The 21,355-nt window shown below is 41.1% G+C and overlaps 1 protein-coding gene across 1 annotated transcript in view; it reads right to left on the bottom strand.

Annotated features, from left to right (window-relative positions):
- The window catches only part of tnr (tenascin R (restrictin, janusin)), a gene marked incomplete at both ends in the record, with an annotated part of 67,727 nt that overhangs the window by 13,760 nt on the left and 32,612 nt on the right, over positions 1-21,355 (bottom strand). Inside the window, 3 exons of the mRNA XM_083991913.1 lie at positions 1,346-1,476; positions 13,158-13,301; positions 16,860-16,979. Coding sequence (XP_083848039.1) covers positions 1,346-1,476; positions 13,158-13,301; positions 16,860-16,979 — 395 coding nt within the window. The remainder of the gene's footprint in view (positions 1-1,345; positions 1,477-13,157; positions 13,302-16,859; positions 16,980-21,355) is intronic.

The following is a 21,355-nucleotide window of genomic DNA, read 5'->3' as shown; positions in this document are numbered from 1 at the left end:
AAGTTCCAACAGGGCCAAAATAATCAGCACCGCACTCAGTTAGCTGTGCTTTGTCGCTGATAAAGCGAACCAAGACAAAGGTGCTGTCATGATTGTAAATTAGACAATGAGACTTCAGCAGAAAAGCTAATCTTCACTGAAAGTCAGACCAAAATGTCAATGATAGAATAGAGATGTGATTAGTGGAGCACTGCAAATGACATAAAATATACAATTTGGACAAATGCTGCTTTAAAAAATAAGGAAATAAGGAAGGAAATGATTAAAAGACAAAAATTAAAAAAACAACAACAAAAAAACAAAAAACAGAACATGGGAGAAACAGAAAAACTATTGCTGAAAAAAAGTCTGTTTGGTTAAGAAGATGTAACATTTTACAAAGGATCGTCTGAGGAGATAGAGTTACATTCTTTGTGCATGAGTGACACCCAATGGTCGGCCACACAGCAGTACCACCCTCACAAGGTCAGAGTGAGAGAGAGCGAGCAAGAGAGAGATAGAGAATGGATGAGTGAGTTTATATCTCAACTGTTCCTTCATAAGGTCAAGTCTTTTACAATTACTGTGGGACAGTGTGTGTGTGTGTGTGTGTGTGTGTGTGTGTGTGTGTGTGTGTGTGTGTGTGTGTGTGAGAAAGAGAGTGAAGAGTGTGGGACACGTAATTGGCAATAAAAGGGACCCTTATGCAAAGCATCTTGGGAACTGGTTCCAGTCAATTTGTTAACAGGCGTGGCGCGTTCCACACAGATCTTACTAATGTGCTTTATTATCATCACTCAGCCACATCAAAAAGTTCAATCAAAATAAACAATGTCTCTGCTGAGGCACATTAAAGTAATATCTCTATTGGACAGGCAATTTCTCTGTGTAGTTTCTTTGTGTGTGCAAAAATCTGTGTGCCCCACAACACTACGCCGCTCTACATCAGGGGACAAAAAGATTGAAAGATAGTCGTAAAGTTTTGATTCTACATCAATGTTTTTTCACTAAACATTGTTCGAGTCTACTATAATTAGTTTAATAAATTGGGAATGTTTCCTACTTTGCGAAAATCCAAGAAGGAGTTTCAGCATGTCCTACAGGAACTCCTCCAGAATTAAGTTTCTATTTTCAGGTGAGTGGATTAACAAGTGCAGTTTATCTCGCTGACACATGCAACTGTAGCATGGATACTTAACAGGATTTTCAGAACCAGTGGATATGGAAACACATTTTTGGCGGCAGTTGAGATGTCAACATACATGGAATTACAGTCTAAATAATTTCAACAGTGTGTGTATGAGTGTGTCTGTAATATGCGTGTGTTAGAGACAGCAGAGATACGGCAGCTGTGTGTGCTACATACTTTACGGCTGCCGTCGGTTGACTTGTAGGTGAGCATGTAGTTGTCGATTTCTGCCAGCGGCGGTTGCCAGGAGATGAGAGCGCTGCGGTGGTTCACCTCACTGGCCGTCAGGTTGAGGGGAGCGTCCATCGCTGCCAGGAACACAGAAAAGATGGTCCTTTTAGTGATTATAAAAAGATCTCTGGGGCAAAAACATTGATCATCATTGACACTGTGTTTTCTGAAGTCTTTTTTTTTTGTACGGCAAAGTACTCGAATAATAATTGTAGTGTTGATTCATCCGCCCGCTTCTGCAAATTGGTAGAGTGAGTGAATGCCTGGTGTTGATTTTACAGCGTGTCTAGAATTTGGTGAGCTTCTGTGCAGCTTTGCTTTGCTTGAGTGACTAGTGCAGTTGGGCAAACACAGCATGTCTCGTCTTATTGTTTTGTGTAGTCTGAATTCGCATTATCACTTTCAACTTTTAACACTGCAAAAATATCACTCTCATACTTAGCACTCTGGTGCTACAGAAAAAAAGGACTCACATGTCTGTTAATGTGGCAAAATTTTGAAGTGCCAAACTACAGTTGAGGTAATTAGGCAGAAAACTGTCTTGTTAATTTGTTGTTGTTGTTTCAATTCAAGTCCCACAGGTTGAATTAATGGATGATGGCACTCAGGCTATGCAGAAATAAATGAATGTGTAAAATAAAGGAATTGGCAACTCTAATTTCTGTCTTGAATTCCTCACATTAATTCATGGATGTCGGATTCAAGGATCCACGACTCCAGGCAAAGGTGCAGCCAAGGGCAGACCTCAGTGCTGCGGGTATCCCCAGTGCATCAGGGCAAAGAGGGCATGTAAGAAGCTAGGGATGAACAACATTGTCCACAAATATACGAGCGCACACACACTCAATGAGATTATTATTATTACTATCATTATAAATAGTGTACTTTTTTATTTATGTCATTGCCACTTGTTATTCTCTGTTTAAGCCATCACCACATTGTGTTCTATAGAACTGAACTCAAGGTCTGGTATCCTATAGGCTTTTGATAATCTTATACTTATCGAGGTCAAGCTGTGGCTGATTCACTATTATGAAAGAAGCAGCAGGCAATACTATCATCATCAGCAGCAACACAATCAAAATGCCTGCAGGGAGTTAGATTTGGGCCTTAAAGGCATAATTAGGAACGCTGAAATTGGACCAAATATTTGATCATACTGTCCCAGAGATACTATGCAGGAGGGTAGACTCTCAAAAATGAACACACACTGTTTATAGTAAGCAACCCAAAAAAAACCACAACAAAAAAAAAAAAAGTGGCCTTTTTCTTTTATAGGTTGAGTAGCCTATTGTCCTTCCTTGGTCAGGTTTTCTCTCTCTGGACAGACCAGCAATAGATGAATCAAAACAGCAGTGACCCAACAAAACCTCAGCTGCTGAGATTCAAGTAGATGAATGTTGTGCCAGCACTGCTGAAGGCCGTTGTGAAAGGATGTCTTTGTTTGATTTTTTCCTCCTGCCACTTGAACCGTTATGTCTACTGTAGTAGTTGCCGTCTTGACCAAGATTAAAAAGATAGGGCTGACGACGCTATTACACATTTTCTTTCATTAGCATTAGTAAAAATCAGATGATGACACTCAGCAGGATAATGTGTTAGTCCAGAGGTCAACATTTTCTTTTTGTTCACCAAGAGACATTTGGCGTTCTTTGTTTATCTTAAACCACTTGACCACCATGACCCCCCCTACTGCCATGCCTCGATATACGTAAAGACTGCAAACACAATCATGATTTACACTACTACTATTACTATAGTATTAGAATAAATGGCATCTGGGCATTGTAGTTTCCAGGAAATATTTCAGGTCTGTAGAAATACATATGTGGTATTCTAGCGAGTATGTATGATTTCATGGTGCTAAATTGAAACTAAATGCTGCTCTGTACTATTACTGAATATTATAACATTATATTATCATAACAACTGCTGTGCTGTGGCCATATTCACACGGCCATTTATATAAAGTTCAAAGCTCATTCATTTCAGCTGCCATGTGGTCGGCAAGAGGAGGGAAGTCTTGACCTTTAAGGAGTGACATTGGCAATGCTCTTCTACAGTATTTCACGAGAGTAACAACCATTGGGTACACTAGTGTCGTAACCTTATCACTCAGTCACACGTTATTCGTCTGACCATTAGTGTAACTTTATCAGCCAGTCTGTCAGTCAGCTACATTTGTGGTGAACCTGCTCAACGAAAAAAATGTAAGGGGAAAGAAAGAGAAGAGAACGGGGTATTCTTGATCATTTACTGTGGATATATTCAATGAAGTGAGTAAATTCCCACAGGATGCAGCGAGAAGAGCAGTGAGACATTTTTCCATGTTTAGTCGCAGCGTATCACAGCCTCAAAAGCATTCGAGGCCTTGATCAGCAAGCCCACCCAAGTTTTACTGCACATTACATCACACCATCCAAGTGTATTTCTGGTCCCTGTGCGACTTTAAACAAGACTTGATTATAGTGTCTTTGTTGGTACTTCGTCACGAGGAGACTCACCTCAATTGCATCACCTTATATCATCCTTTTTTGAGTCAATATCTGATCCTGCGACGTAGTAGCAGAAGCAATGGCTTGCTACAACCTCATTTTAGCAAGATAGAAAATAGATGACCTTCTATTTGGAAAATCAGTTTCCAGGAGTTACATCATGGCTCTAGGGCACATCGTGAAACAGTCAGCGCTTGGTGGAAGGGAGGCAGGGGTACTGAAACAAATGAAGTGCTGCATTTGTGTGCAATGCAACCCAACTTCACTGCTGTAAATACAAGATAAAGGCTGTCCCTTTCTCTTGATTCCCACTGCCGGATTTTATGGCCTTTGATTCTCACTTTCTTCTTTTTTCCCTTTGTAGTGAAACGAACATGGCTTCGTATAAACATAACCAGCTTTTTTTTCTTTTCTTTTTTTTCTTTTCTTTTTTTAAATTTTCCTGAAGACTTGAGGCACCAAAGTCTGGACTTTCTGCTCATCATCTGCCCCTTAATTGAATCCAGGCTTCATAAAACTGAGGTCACAACAAAGAAAACACTCTTTCCCCCTGCTCCCTGCTCACTTAATATGTGAGCGCACATATGGAACGATCAATGATAGCTCAGTAATTAACAGCATGAACCCTCCTTTGTACCCCTCCTGACAGATGCAGGGTGTCTTCTATCTGAGGCAGTGATAGGCAGATCCATGTTGCGACAGGGGGGACTGGGAGAGGACAGAGAGCGAAAAGGGAAAAGAGTGTTTCAGAGGACGAGGTTGAGGAGTGAGATTGAGATAAAAGCTGCAGCACATTGAAGATTGTGCTCAAGTCCGTGCTCACGTGCCAGTCTCCTCTCCTGAATCTTCTCATCTTCACTGACCTCCTGTGCATCTCATTTCTGCTTTTCCTTCTCCTTTGTCTGTTTCCTCCCATTCCTACATCAACCTGGGGTCCTCTGCTCCTTCAGCCCCCACCCTCTTATCTCCATATATGCTAGTGTTTCTCTCTTCTGCTTCTCTTGTCTTCACATCCTTTGTCCACCTGCTTCTTTTCTCCTTATCTGACAGGCTGCCTAACTCAATGTGCCAGAAAGTGAATGCAGTTTATCTTTTGCTCTTGTCATCCCCCTTGTCTTGTTGAGCACTGGAGCTGCATTATGTGTGTAGGGGATAGATGAGAGAAGGAAGAGGCGGGAAAGGAGTTTTCAATTCACAGAAAATGAAGGCCCCCCCGCAACCCTCATTTTGCACGTCTTTATCCTTCCCTTCTCTTCATTCTCCAATTAAATCTGCCTCATTTTCCTTTTCTCTCTCACACTCTACCTCCAATTACACCCCTGCATAGAGTGTGCCCGAGCAGGTGAGCGGGTTTCGTTTGAGTTCCTGGCAGCTGTGAAGCTCTGCCTTCAGATGCGGAGGTTTGAACAATGGGATTGAGATGAATAGGTTTGGCTACACCTAATGTCTCATTAACACACAGAGTAAACAATGCAAGAGGGAAAAAAATAAACACACAGAGAGAGGCAGATGGGAAGGGCAGCATGGGCAGCAGCAATTTGTTGTAGGAAGACAAGAGGGAGGAAGTTACTCTTTTGGAGTGGATATCACATCTCTGTGCCGATTTGCAAGCTAATAATTTTGTCTGAATGACGTCTAAGTAACTGCTTTGTATTGATGAAGTCCACCGAACAAAATCACAGGCTGCGTGGATGGATCTCGCAGATGAAATTATGTTGTTCAAGCAAACACCTTGTTATTATCTACAAGAATGACCATCTGGAAGAAATTACAAAGCCAAACGGAGCCAGACAATCCCTCAACAGTGCCATTTAGACAGATTCAAAGTTGATTACACGTCTGCATTTAAGGGAAGTTACCACAGCTCTGCTTTACATACACACATATATATAAACTGCACATACATCTTTTATGCCTCTGTACTAGTGACAGCAATATATGGAGACACTATGTTTTTGGGGTTGTGGTATCTCTAGTAACGCCTTTAGAAGATGTCCTCAACTTTGGCATCTGGATTAGAATCTGGTGGTCAAATGTCATCTGTCATTGTGACCTCATAATCTGACCTTTGACCACCGAAATCCAAAGCAGTTCATCCTTGAGTCCAACTACAGATGTAATGAAATTCCCCCAAGGCATGTCTGATATATCACGCTCACTAGAATGGGATGGATGTGAAGTCATGGTGACTTTGACCTTTGACCAATAAAATCTAATCTGATCATCTTTCTAGACCACCCAAAAACATAATGCTTCAGGCCATAGTCATAAACATTGTTTTGTGAGACACTTTTTGGTGGAGGCATGACTCCATCAGCTCTCTCTTTGTGGTCATTCTTGCTTGATTTATTTTCTATGCTGGTAGGGTAATAGTGTATAAGGGCTATCAACTTTTATTCTAAATTTGATTATTTTTATTCATTAATTTCATTGATTGAAATTAAATGTACTTCACTTAAAAGCCCCTTTCGGAAATACTATGCACTTAAGTCTTAGTCTTTTATCTGAAGATAAATTGTAAAAAACTGGGACAAGTTGTATGAAAGCCTACCCCAATCGCCTAACCGACTACTGGTCACATCGTATAATATGCATTGATTAAAAGAGTTGTGTCTGTACAAGTTTTCCCTCTAATGATCTGTGTCACTAACTTGTTTAGTTAAGAACTTTTTTTATCTACAGTAGTTGCGATTCTGAACATTTCATTGTAAAATAACTAACTACACAGTTTTCACAGAGCACTAGTTCAAAAAAGTATATTATTCTGTCAAGACAGCCAAAACTGCCTGAAGAATGAAGAGTATGTATAGTAGCACTCTCAGCATTGGTCTATCAACCGGAGCTCAATGAAGCTGCCCGCAGGAAGGATCTCTGCTGCTTCAAAAAACTTGCCAAGCACTTCTCAGCAAGTGGGCTCAGACACATCTGAGGGGAAAAAGTCCCGGTGCTGCAGCCTACAGGCTTATAGACACCCGTGGCAAAATCCCTTATTTTCCAGCCCTATAGCTTAAATATCAGCCTTTAGGGAGCCAAGCTGTCTTACTCTGTGCTGAACTCTTGAGGCATGCAGGCCAGACAACAAAACAACTCTCAGCTGTGGTTAAGAGGCTTGGGAGGAAAAAGAAAAAAAAAAAACAGACCACTCCCCCCCCCCACCAAGAAAACCTGAATGGCTGGACGGTCTTTTCCACATTCTGATATGAGATTTTTTTTCCTGTGGTGTGTTCAGCATGCATGGTCGAGCCATTCTTTCCTAAAATGAGTGCAAAAAGTCAAGACCTTTCACTGACCCTTCACCCGCTGTGCATTGTTGTGGCACATCTTGCCGTGTCACGCACTCTGCGACAAAGTCCTGCTTCTCTCCAGCCATCCTTGAGCCCATAATAGCAGCAAAATTATGCAGGAGCACAAATGTAGATAATAGAATATTTCAAGCATAGTGAGAGAGTTTTCCATTAGCAGTAGCGCGATATGTTCCTGCCTTGGTATGTGTTTGAAAAAGAGTTGGGAGAGTAGACAAGCATACTATTGCGTCTGTTTAGATTGTTTTCCTCCTTTTTTTTTTTTTTTTTTGCAAAGTATTTCGGTAAACACTTGCTTTTAAATGCTCTCTATCAATAAACAGACTTGACTAATAGTCATCATGACGGAGATATTTACTCAGCCACAGTCACTGGCCTGTTTACTTTTCTTCCTAGGGTGCATTCACACTCTATATGAATGCAGCTGTGCAATCCTTAGCTCTGTGGTGAAAAGAAAACTGAAACTCAATAAGCAAGTTTGACAGAATCAGACAAACGGAGTGGCAGACATGGGGAGACTGTGACGAGGCAAGAGCCGGGTGTAGTTGACCAAACCAATCAATGGTCTCATCCTCTCTCTCAGCCAGATCCCAATATGACATTTTCCACTGGAGCGGAAAGTCTGAGAAAACAAGCTGTGTGAGCACAACAGTACAAAGCTTTAAGCTTTCAATTAAGAAGTTTAATAATTAACCGCACAGGAAGATCACCATGAAGCTGGAGCTTGACTGAGGCGCTGCTGCTTACTGTATATACTAGTACGTGTGCACTGGGATGCCAGCATTTGCTTTGTCAGATTTTTTTTATATAAGTGACAAAAATAAGTCTCTCAAAATCAGTGATAATAAATTTTGATATGGGCCCAAGGGTGGCACTTAATTAAGCTCAGGGAATGTTCATTCATTGTTCCTCTATTGAAAAAAATCTAAGAGCACTATGTTTGAATTTAATTAGAACTATGAATGCAATCTTTTTTTGAAGACCCTCTTGTAGGAAAACAGAAAAAATACAGAGCAGAGCTTAGAAAGAGAGTGGAGACGTAGATACCAAAGCTGATTCACAAATGCATCACATTCATTTATGTTAATACAGTACAGTGCAGATTGTGCCCAATCTGTGATGCATGTTTGTCCTCCACCTAGGTCCTGTCTACCATCACATTTTCCCTGAATGGAATTGTAAGAAAACATTTGGTCTATTACAATCAGAGGAGGAGAGCAACACAGGCAAACACCCAGGCATTTGCTTGATTCAATAAGACATAGTGCTCAAAACAGAATTCCTGCCCTCTTTGCTCTCTCCCTGGTGATGCTTATGAGGGAGCCAAAACAGGGTAGAAATGCATGTTTCTCTTTTTTCCCTCTAGTCTTTTGTTCTCTTGAGAAGCTGAGGTACATGACGCACTAGGCGGAGCATCTGTTTCCAAATTAGACTCACCTTAAACTGCCAAGAACAGTTGTTTATGTATGAGTTACTATATACAAGTACAGCATTGACATGGTTGCTGGTAGACCTAATTTCCCTGAGCCTCATTTATGTTTTTGAAGCCTCTGCAGCCCTGCTCATACGTTGTCAGAGTTTGTTTCTGTTTCACGCAGTTCGTCTCTGCTGCAGTGCAGGACAGGTAGCTCTGGCGCTCCTTGGGGGATATGAACTTCTCTGCTGAGGGAAAAGTTTTTTTTTCCCCCTCCTGAAAGAACTGGAGAAAAAACTGAGTTTACAGAGCTGCAACTCAGCTCAACTGGAACAATTCCCTCACCTTTAACTTTACCCTCAACAGAGCTGCTGATAAAGGTGAATCTAATTAGAGAGGAGGGTCGAGCAAAAGTTATACAGAGTTCACCAGTTTAATCTGATGACAGCATGTGTCTTTGACGATGTCAAAGTGTCTTGAAAGAAGTTGACCCCTGTGGCAAATATGACTCTTCAGTGGCTGTTATCCTGAGATAAAAGATCAAAATATAAAAAATGTATGCTGACCAGAAGTGTTGCTGTCAGAGTGCCTAGAATACTTTATATTTCCTCCTGACATTTTTTTCTTGCATCTTTTATGCAAGACGAAAACAATGATACTTTCATAACTGGTTGATTAACTGGATAAACACTGGTCACGATGGAAAAGTCTCACATTAAGAAAATAAGAACATTTCATATGTTGATAAGCTAAATTGCTCAACAATGTGACCAGTCACAATAAAGGTACTTCTAACCAATTATGTGGCAATCTTTTAACAGACGGACATTTCAGGCACAGTGGGGTTTTGTTGGATAAGTCAGACAAGCCACATGATACTGTTTTGGCACAAGAAACTGATGGTTATACAAAGAGGCTGAATCACTCCCTCACAGGAAACTTGTTTGTGTTGGCACAGACACAGCTTACTCGCCAGTTACAACCGTAAATGTAAAGACCTGTTGTGCATAAATAAGATAACAAGGTCAGTGATGTTGAGGTATTTTGGCAATTTAATTTTATTATTTTGGATGGAGTGGATGAAACTGTCCCAAAAGAGGGAAAGGTCATGTGGAGAGCGTTGATGAGATAAAAAAAAAAAACCTCTGTGAAACAGAAAAGACCACAAACTAAATTTATCACTTGAAACATTACAATCCAGTAAAGCTTGATCTACTCGTGGGGAATTCAAAGCTCAAGGTCGTTCGTGGAACAGAAATAGTGACTTAATTTTTATTGTGACATTGTCACAGCCAGGTGGTGCTGGGGACATGGTTTGTTGTTATGTGTATACAAATTAACACTTGCCTTGTGGCTATACCAGCCAGGTGTCCTGTGGTGTGTTACCACCATCCACTGACTTTGTCTTAGTTCATTTGTGGTAACACGTAAACACAGACAAGAACAAAATAAATCACAAAGAGAACAGTTCGGATTGTTTATGTATCAAGATCTTAACAAATGAGTCAGTCGCTTCAGCTTCTCTGTCTGTGTTTCCTTCCGCCCTCTGTGCATCTGCCCCTCACCAGCTGATATTAGGACACACAGCTTTCTGTTGTTTGCCGACTAAACAATAGGAAAGATGTGACCATGACAATATATACAGACTGATATGTGAAGAATTACTGTGCTAAGCTTTTGCGCCCTAGTTTCGTGGCACGGCGCAAGGTGGCGCAGCGGGCGCAGTGCAAGTTGTGACCAGCGCAGCATGGCGCACGGTCGCTTTGGCAGTTTGGTAGACTGTGGTGTGCAGAGGTGGGTGTGGCGGCGCAGCAGGGGGAGGTGTCAGAAAAGTGTTGCGCCGAGAGTGCACCGAAAGCCAGCTCCAACCTGCTCTACTCTCGGCGCAAAGCGAAGCACAGCCGGCGCAGTGGTAGTTTGGCTGGCCACCAAGAACTCATAGGCAGGTTTCCACAGTTCCAGGACCATTTAAATGCAATAAATAATCACAACAAACACTATTTAAAGCAGAAGTAAGCGATCCGGTCGTTTTGGCTAACTTCTTGTCAGCCGATGGAGTTAGCAGTCCCCGCCCTCGTCCCTACGTCACCACATGCACGCGCATCCCTTGGCTGCACACACAGAGAGGACCGCCCCTTTATGCCGTTCTCTCTCCTCATTGGATAAAGGTTGTAGGATACAAGGAAAGTTTTCTCCTCGGCTTACAGCAGAGCAGAGTGACTGACAGACCCATGTTTCAGACCAAACACTCTATATAAGTGATTGCTGTCGGAAGATATAACTATTTAAGACTTATATTAACACAAATATTCTGCTTACGTCTGCTTTAATGCAATTAATGGAATCAACACATGAATTTTAGGGGTGTCACGATTTACGATTTCGTCTTGTCAGTCACTGGTCCGAGTTTTCCTTTACTTTTTATTTTGAGACAACAGTCACTCATTCTCTCTCTCTCTCTCTCTCTCTCTCTCTCTCTCTCTCTCTCTCTCTCTCTCTCTCTCTCTCTCTCTCTCTCTCTCTCTCTCTCTCTATTTTATTTTTTACCGGCGGTGTCAGCTGATGTGCACGTCTGCAGCAACCCAAACAAATGCACATGTTGACTGGCTCTATTCCAGCCACAAGATTGGTTCGGCGCAGCGGAACTCTCAATATCATTGGCTATTTGCCAAAACATGGATGAATGAAAACTGTCGACCACGTCTCATATTTCAATCGAAGAAAAGTTATTTCACAATTTATAGCGTTTTATCACCCCGCCCTGGTGGGCTACTGCCCCCCTCCTACCTGGGAAACAGGAGGGAGACACAGCTCTAACTACACAGCACCGACAAGCACTGAGAGCCGCATGTTGCAGTGACGTTATAAGATTAAAAAAAAAAAAACGCAAATAATAAGCCGACGACAAGGTGCAACTTGCCACTTTTTGTCGATGTATTATTTGCGGGGGCTTTCGGGGGATGCACTGTGGGCCACCGCCAGTCTGATCAGGACCTGATCATCAGGTCCATGGCAGCACAGCAGCTGCAGCACTGCCCCGCTGTCACATAACTCTCGCGTATCAGCGCAATCTCGTTTACATTACATTAAGCCGACATCAGGAGAATAATGAGACACGACGGTAAATTAATGAAAATAAAATTATGATAATGTAGATATAAGTATATATGTTTCAAAACCTTGGGGGCAATTTTGGCCCCTGGATCATGATTTTTAAGGGCATGTTACTTTTATATTGTAAATAAATTATTTAAATGTGACCATTAGTGCCTAATATGATACATTATGGAAATTGCATCACTTATATGTATCCCATCTTTTGAAATAAGATTTACTGTACAAAATTTGATGAATAAAACCAATGATCGTAGACTAGACTAGTCTGAAAATAGCATAGGCGTCTGTGCTGTTAGAAAAAGAAAAAAAAATCGAGAATCGAATCGAATCGTGACCCTAAAATCGAAAATCAAATCGAATCGAGGATTTGGAGAATCGTGACACCCCTAATGAATTTATATCTATATAGATTGTCCCGTCACATCTGACGTCAGATCAAAGGCTGTTGGCATGTGTAACGGAAACTCAGTCTGACTGAATCCACACAGATGAAACTGTGATGCGAACTAATGAAAAACAACATAAATAACTATCATCTCTCTCACCCACCCACAAACAGCCTCGGCATCAGATAGTACTCAGCATCTCTCATCTCAGAAAACAAAAATAAAAAGATAGAGAGAGAGAGAGAAAGAGAGGCGCTCAGCAATACGTCCTTTACGCTGAGACGCTTCTGATTTCATCCCTGTTACGCATGGTGTTTGTTTATGTTGTGATCGGTGTACACTTCTCATCTTTGTTACCCAGAGTTTAAATCAAAATTGCAGTGCGCATCGTCCACGGCGCATTTAAAGATGAGGTGAGGAGCTCATTTATAGGTGAAGATCTGAATCCGCTGTGTTAATCCCACTCCATGCCTTTTCTCCTTCTCGTTTCCCACTTGCGCCGGTCGGAGGGACGGAGGTTGGAATGCGAGTGCCATGCGCATGAAACGTGTGGACACACCCCATTGGCGTGGCGCACCTGCGCCTGGTCCACGAAACTAGAGCCCTTTCTGTTACATCACCTAGGCCTGCATCCATCCCTCCAATTTACTGTGACTTTTCCAGATTAGTCATGGCGGTGATGATTTACTATTGCACATAAACAGTGGATACATTTTTTCTTTGTATCAAACTCCTCTGTTGTTTGTGTTACACTTTTTTTAAGCCCCTGAGTTATCGTCAAACCATGTGTTTGTTTCAAATTACTTCAGAAGCAGTGTGCAGCCATCGCCCTTGGTCTAGGACACTGGCAGGATTTTTCCTAATTAACATGTCTATTTCTTGTTCTGAAGAAACCCACGCAAACATGCTGAGAACATTTCAATTTGAAACCAAAAGGCTCCAGTCAGGCCTGGAGGAGCATCCTGCTGAGGGGCAACAGTGATAACCACTGAGTCACTGTGCCGCTCAGCGTACACGGACCAGCTGGATAAATTGATCACATACGTGTTTGGAGGTTGGTGATGACCGTGCCGCTGGTGAGGGGTCCTTTGGTGGCGTAGAGGGCGACAGAGTAGGAGGTGCTTGGCTTCAGGTTCGACAGCTGGTGCTCCTGTTGGTTGCCTTCCACTAAGAAAGTATCTGCCGTCACTGGAGAACAGAAGAAAAAGACACACAGGGTTTATGTTTACTAGACCATCCTGCACATCTTCTGTTTTCAGCTTTGTCTGTATTGATTACATACAATCTGGTTGAAAAATGCACCCCAGTGTGAAAAAATGGCAAATCCTGTACTGTTTAACAGGCTCTGGTGTTGTCCTTCAATTCAGATGACTTCTACACTAATTATGCTTTTGGAGACAAGTTTAGGACAGTACATATACCTGATATATATATGCAAATGTGTTGTTCTCATTTGAGGGTATTTTCATGATATCTGTCCAATCTAAACCAATTTACTGGGTTAATTGAGATGTATCACTATTTGATTACAAGTTGCATTAGAAACTGCCTTTGAATTGACTGTAAAAAGTTTTTCTCCAGGCAAATAATTTTGTAACATGAGCACAAGACATAAAATTTACTAGCAGTCTGCGTGTCAACAGGATCCTGCTGGCTCAGAGAGATTTAATTTATAGAAATAATGACGAGCGCAGTGAAATTTCATAGAGACATGGATGCTGGTGAGGATATAGGCAAACCATACTTTCTCTATTTTATACAAAGTTTGAGTGATTGATACCACACAGCTTGAAATTTATGTGTGTTTAGTTTAGTTTAGTTTATTTAGATCCCCATTAGCTTTTGCCACGCAGCAGCTATTCTTCCTGGGGTCTTTTCATCATAATAAATGACAAATACAAACCATTAACACATAAAATACATTAATACATAAAACAAAAAAAACAAAAAAATACATACAGAAAACACATACTCAATACAAGAAAAAAAAAAAAAAAAAAAAAAAAAAAAAAAACATCCAAGACAAACACTTACTGTGTGTTCCAGGTTGGCAATAAAACTCTATTTTTGATGCAGGACATCAAGCAGTGAAATATGAGGTTTATTGACCTTGGTTTAATACACTGACACTCAAGGGAATTTGTCCACAACTTACATTGCAGTTCTGTAAACCCTGGCTGGGGCTGATTTCCAAGTGTGTGCCCAGCATATAGATACTGTGGCTGTATCAGAGAGATGATCTGGCTGGGATCCAGTCAGTCAGGGTGTAATTTACACATTGACTCCTACAGCTGAGTAATACAGATTTCTGTGAATATCTCCAGGCACAGCGTCGTCGTTGAGGTCATGTACACATGAGGAATATGTATTCAAAACATTTTCTTCAGCCAGTTTGTAGAAGTCAGAGAAGAATGGTGGAAATCAATTGTCAGTGAACATCTTACTGGAAAGTTTAAAGAACATTTTTGCAAAGACTAATGATTGCCAACACTGGGCGAGTTGTTTGAAACATGTGAAACCTTTGAAACTTTTCACACTTTCATATTTCAGCGCCGTAGCTGTGCATGTCAAGTAGCTTAAAGCTTAATCTTATGCTAGCTAACCAAATGTAAGTTGGCATTCCTTCACTTACAGTGCATTTGGACAGTTTTCAGATTTTTTCACATTTTGCTATGTTGCAGCCTTATGCTAAGATTATTGCAAGTCACAGCTCCTGCTGGGCCGCTCAAGGACATGCACACAGTCACTGCTGTGTTGTCTTGGCTGTGAGCTTAAGGTCTCCGTCCTGTTAGAAGGTGACTCTTCCGTCCAGTCTCAAGTCCTGAACTCTCTGGACCAGGTGTTCATTAAGCAGTGGTCTGTTATTCAGCCTTACTTCTACTCTGAAAACTATCCTTGTCCCTGCCAGTGAAAAACACATCCCTGGAGCCTCCGCCCTTCTCTGTGGAGATGATGGTGTGCAGGTGATGAGCGGTGCATGGTTTCCTCAAGACAAGATGCTTAGAACAGAGACTTCAATGTCAGTTTTGTCAGACCAGATGATCTTGTATCTAACACTTTGCAGACTTTCACTGAGGAGACACTTCCATGTCTGCCAGACTGGTGACGAGCGGCAGTGATAGTTGTCCTATACAGGCTATCTAAGGCCTTATCCACACGAAAACAGAGATTCACCATAAACAATTTTCTTATCTTATTCGTTTTGAAACTAATCTCCATAAACACGGCATCATTCACAGAAATATCTGCGGATCCACTGAAAATGACTTAAAACGCTGTAGTACTGTACATACTCTAAGCCTGTGTGGAGCGTGTGTGACGATCTGTGAAGATTTAACAGGCACGATTCAGTACCAGTACCCCCCCCCCCCAAAACGCCCCAAACGTTTCTGTCTGGACGAGAAGCCTAAACGATAAAATACTTATGCGGATTCATTAAATCAGTATTCGTGTGGACGGCTCTAAAGCTTAGCCAGAGTGACCATCAGGGTTTTGTTGACCTCTCCTGCCAAGGTCTTTCTCTCCTAATGGCTCAGTTAGGAAAACTCTGCCCTGGGTTCTTTCAAACTTTCTCCATTTCAGAATTATAGAGGCCACTGAGCTCTCGAGAGCTTTTAATGCAGCTGAATTTTTTTGTGGCCTTCCCTATATCTATGCCACAACACAGTCCTGTCTCTGAGCTCTGCAGGCAGCTCCTTTTTCTTCACGGTTTGGTTTTTGCACAGCAATGCGCTGCCAGCTGCGAGACCTTCTACAGAGAGGTGTGGGCCTTTTCCAATTCAAGTCCAGTCGGCTTAATTTGCCACAGACGACGATCATGATTTAGGAAACATCTTAAGAATGATCAAGAGAAATTAGTGGCAGCTGAGCTTCATTCAAGTGTCAATGATATTTCAGTTTTTCTTTTTAGATTTTCAAAATTAACTCTTTTCTATTGTTATGAGGTTTTGGATGTATTGTAGTGATGACAGAAAAAGTACAGTGAAATTATTTTTGGCATAAAGCTGCCAATAGTATGAAAGCAAGTGGCGTGGATACTTTCTTAATGCACTGTAGTTCAGGGAACAAATCATAACTCTGATGTGTCAAGCAGTGTGGCCATCTTTCTCCCCTCTGGATATGCCTGTCAGACAGTGAAGACATGGCCCGCATCAGAAAGGTATGCTGTGTAATACTGTAACTGCGATGTTTGTGCCAAGGCTTCGGGGTTCTACCAAGCATAATGAACTGTTCTGAAAGCAAGACTAATGGGTCTATATTGCCTTGAAGGACGCATCCCGCAGATCGCACTTCTTAATGGAAAAACCTTGATGGTACCTGTCATATCTCCACATGATGCACCTGAATGATCCAAAACAAATCTGCTCATTATAGTCTGACTCCACAGGCTGATGTCACTGCAGTCCACAGTGTGATTCTACTCAGTGAATATAGCATTTTCTCAGTAAGTTCATATATAAGTGCTTATTTCTATAAAGTCTTTGATGGACTCGTCCTTCATGAAATGCAAAACAAAATCCACATTGGTATCAATAGCGCAGCTGATGTGTAAAATGTGATTCAGGATAATGTTTCCCAGTTCAAGAGTCCCTATTGGAAGACCAAGACCAGTAGTGGGGATTTGAAACTGAGAAATGATCAGCAAAATTGTTTATTAATTGCACCTACGCAGTTGCAGAAATCAATAAATGAAAGAACATACACATTTTTGTCTTAAGTAAATGACTAGCAGCTCTGAAAACTTACCCTGGTTGTGTGTGAGGGTCAGCACATAGTTGTCGACACTGGACAGCGGAGGATTCCACCTCAGCAGGGCCCCTTGTGGCGTTATGTTGAGCGCTGTCAACTCAGATGGCATGTCCATCGCTAGGATTGTAATACAACAAAAAAAATATAAGCACAACTTTTAAAAAAAATAATACTTACAGGCTCTTTTACTAATTCAGTTCATGTGTTTTATTTGTATAACATTTAATTACATACAGTTAATATTAATACTCACTGCATGACTGTATATTGTAAGACAGCATGTTCATCACTCCCCCAAAAAAAGATTAATGTTTTCTCTTTCATTAAATGACAAGAAATCCAAAACAATTCTGAGTGTTCAACTGCCTTTTGTCTGACTAACACTTTGAATTTCAAAGATATTCAGTTCCTTTTTAATGGTAAAAATGGTAATTACATTTGAGAAGCTGGAAGCAGCAGAGGTTTAAAATTATTTTTGCCATATAAATAACTTAAAGTAATTACTTCAGGTCTACAACTACTTTAACTTTAGTTAATGAAAGGTGGAAAGACTCAGTGCAAAGAGAAAGCCTGTAGCTGCTGGGTGTTGCAGGATTTCTCATCTGAAGTATTTTGAAATACTCTCCCAATAATTTGCACAAAACCTACACAAAACTGTCACATCTGCTGTCAAATGTAGTGAGGGAATCATTTTGCACATACTGTAGTGAGTTGCAATATAATTGCAAAGGGACCATCTATGCCAATTTATACCTAAACAAATTCTGAATGGCAAACCATCATTCAGCCTGCATCAGACTTATAATTACTGTGGCTCTTTTTGCCATTTTGATCACTGTTTCCTCAATTCTACACATCAAAGAGAAAACACTGTCAAATATGCGGTAGACATATTCTCCTGAGCCTTCTGTTTCCCCACCCTCTTCCTAATTTCATTCTCAGACTGCTGGACATGCCAAAATTGAGTTTGAATTTAATTATACCTTTAACCTCAGTGTTTCAACCCCAATTTCTCCCCAGGCGTGTTATTTTGGCACGGCAGAGAGCGTGGCAGGAGAACATAGAGCCCTGCATGTGCTCCAAAGCTCTGCCCAGATGAGGTAATTAATACTGCCCTGCCCTCATCAGAATTAAAAAAGAATTGTGCTCATTAGCACGCTGAAGTGAGTCAGAGTCTTTCTTTTCACTGCAATAGATGAACAAACCTGATTAAAATAATTACTTTAATTGCAAAAAGGTTTAAGTGAATTAAATGGATGCCTGCCAAGTCAATTAGATTGGCAAAGGAGATGAGAGTTGAGATGGCCAAAAAGGTAAAAAAAATAAAAAAAATAAAAAAATAAATAAACAGGTCGTCCTCTTTCATTAGGGTCTGTGATAATCCAATCACCACTCTCCATTTCCTGATTGCACTGGTGAATCACAGACTCGAGCCAATTACATCACACTCACACTATGATCTAGATCTGAAAGTCAAGCTCCAGCGCTTAACATCCTGTTTGGACTCAGGACAAGACAAAAGATTTGTAAGAAAGAAACAAAGGCTGCTATATAGCTGCAACACGGGGCTGTGGTGCAGTTACATGATGATGGGAATCTCTGTATAATTAAACCTGGGGTGTCAGCTGCCAAAAACACACTCCATTTACATACTATACTGCCAAAATCCACAATTATATGTATCCATGGAATGGATACTGGACATTGAGATAATGATCATGCAGCGTCCTCCTGTAAAAGCCTGATAACACAGTACAGCACTGACTACAGCGTCACAAAAACAAGTGTCAATAACACAATAAAACATGCACAAACACTGGTTATGATCCTTCCACTTGTCCACTCAAAGCTGTAAAACCTGACAACAAAGAATCGAGAGCTCTGAAGAGAAGCGCGTCAAAAGCGCTACGCCCCGTCTGAGCCAGTGTTGTCTGAGAGAGGCTCTAATGGCGTACGTTTCCAGAGACCAACTATACACCCGGGCAAGTACAAAACATAATTTTACAGTTACATGAGAATTAAGACAGGTTATTTTAGATACGCCTGAATTTGTGAGTTTTATTTGTGAATACAGGACTTAGTTTCACCAGCAAATATTTTAATCATGATTGTGCTTGAGGACAAATTCTACGAATTGTATTCATTATTCATTTGTATCAAGAAAACGGCAGCAGCTCACATTAATGATAATAGCTTCATTACTATGATGCTTAAAATTACTTATTCATAATAAAATTAGTGGCAGCTATTATAAAGTTGTCTACTTACTAAGGGACTGTGGTGTCAGACATCATGGAAATCAGTTTGATTTCCAGTTTGACAAATCAAGTTGAGGGAATCAGGAATCACCAAATAATGACAATGGTGAACCCTTTCAGTTTTAAGATACTAAACTGATGTTAGGTAACAGATTACAGAATATAATGATTGTGTTATATAAGATTATACAGTATGATCCTGACTGATTCTGACTATCATTTAGTCTTGTCTCACTTTAGCTGCTGGCCAGTACTAAGCTGCTAACTAGCTACTGTACAATGTACCAGGCTGGATTAAATGACTCTTTATTGACCAAGAGCCTGTGTTTGTCTTTGTGAACCTTAATGAAACACAATCCTCACTTACTTCGAAAAAGAGTGGATCTCCCTCTGTATAGACGCTAGTTTACAAGTCAACACCAACATCTTATGTGATAGTTCAGCTCACACATAAAATCAGTGCTGATACAGTTAATAAACCTGCTTTGATTGTGCCTGTGATTTTATTGGAGACAGTTGGTCGAGGGGGCTGTTGTAATCATGGGGGATTTTATGTTTTACTGTTGATGTGCTATGAAATACATTAGGAAAACTTTAAACTGGGTTGAAAAGGGACAACCCAGCTGTGATAGTTGGCTGTGAAGTCTGCTTTGTGTTCTGTCTGTGGTCATTATGTAGAGCAGACTGCAGCAGACAGTACAGTTAGTAAGACACACTAGGCCGGTTTACTCCCCAGTGTATCTCTGCATCCACTCTCATTACTGCAGAAGCTGCACTGCATCACTGTACAAAAAAAAAAGCTGGTTATCAGTGTGTGAGTGTGTCATCCACATTAACCTCACAGCTACACTGGATGCGATTGTGGAACAAAATAAAAACTCATGTGGGGCAGACTAAAGCCGTGCAAATATTTGTGACTGCTGCACCAGCTGAGCCTGAGCCCCACTGTTGTAGCAGGGAGGGTTTTTCAGAGCTGAATTTAGATTCTCACTGTAATCTGTGTGGAAACTTAAAGCAGAAGTAAGTGGTCCGGTCGTTTTCGCCAATGCTGCGTTCCAGGCAGGCTTTTGAAATCGTAAATTACAGCTTCAAGTCACAACTTACGACTTTGTAGCGTTTCAGGCAACCCACTCGTGTTTTTCCGACCTGTTTTACCGGTGAAAGTCACTATAACGGCCACTCGTAACTTCCGACCGGTGAACTCGTACCAGATCGAACTGGTACCACTTCACGGTCGGAAAAATACGAGTTTCCTTGAACGCACCATAACAGTCCTCGTCCCTACGTCGCCACATTCACGGCGTTCCTTGGCTGCACACACAGCCCTGCATGCCGTTCTCTCTCCTCATTGGATAAAAACTGTAGGATACGATAAATGTTTTCTCTTCGGCTCAGAGCAGAGCAGAGGGACTGAGAGACCCGTGTTTCAGTCCAAACACTCTATGTAAGTGATTGCTGTCGGAAGATATAACTATTTAAGACTTATATTAACACAAATATATCACTCACTTCTGCTTTAATATGTTTACTAATCAATCGTTTTGAAAAGTGAGATGTGATCTATCATTACACCCAATCTGAAAGTATTGACTACTTATTTGTTTTGTGCCATTTAGCATCCAAACCGTATACATTAAAGCCCCTGTATACAGACTTTTCATTTAGTGTTGATTTTGGCGGCCCCTGTGGACGAAAGCGGTGGTGTTTTGCTGGAATGAAGACTGCATTTCCCACTGTCATGAATATGTTTATCTGGCCGGCGCGTGTAGATTTGTTTTGGAAACGTTGGGAAGAAGACAGGGCTTGCTTTTTTTTTTGCAGCGTAATGTATCTATTCGTATCGTTTTGTCAGTGGTCCGACCCGACCATGCCTTCCAGAAGCATAGAATTAGACTACTTAGAAATAGCGTATCTTCACACTGATGGGCTCATTTGCTGTTGTAGGTAACAGAGACACATCAGCAGAAACCAGAGACTTTTGCCTATCCAGTTAAAAGCTCCGTACAGGGGCTTTAAGCAAACGGTCCTCATGAAGTTTCACAGAGAGTGATCATAAGTGTAACATCAGCATAGCAGTCTGCTCTGAAGTGTGTGACTATATTATAATCTTTTTGTTCAGAGTTATTCTTGGCAGTTATTTGCCGACTTGTTCCCCATCTGTGAATAACTACTATTTTCTGTGTCATTATTTTTTAAGTGTGAATGAAAAATAATGAACCACTTGGTTTAAATGAT

Source organism: Trachurus trachurus (genome assembly GCF_905171665.1).
Source record: "Trachurus trachurus genome assembly, chromosome: 17".
NCBI lineage: Eukaryota > Metazoa > Chordata > Actinopteri > Carangiformes > Carangidae > Trachurus > Trachurus trachurus.
The sequence above is the reverse complement of the archived record's forward strand: the minus strand, read 5'-3'. Positions and strand labels throughout refer to the sequence as shown.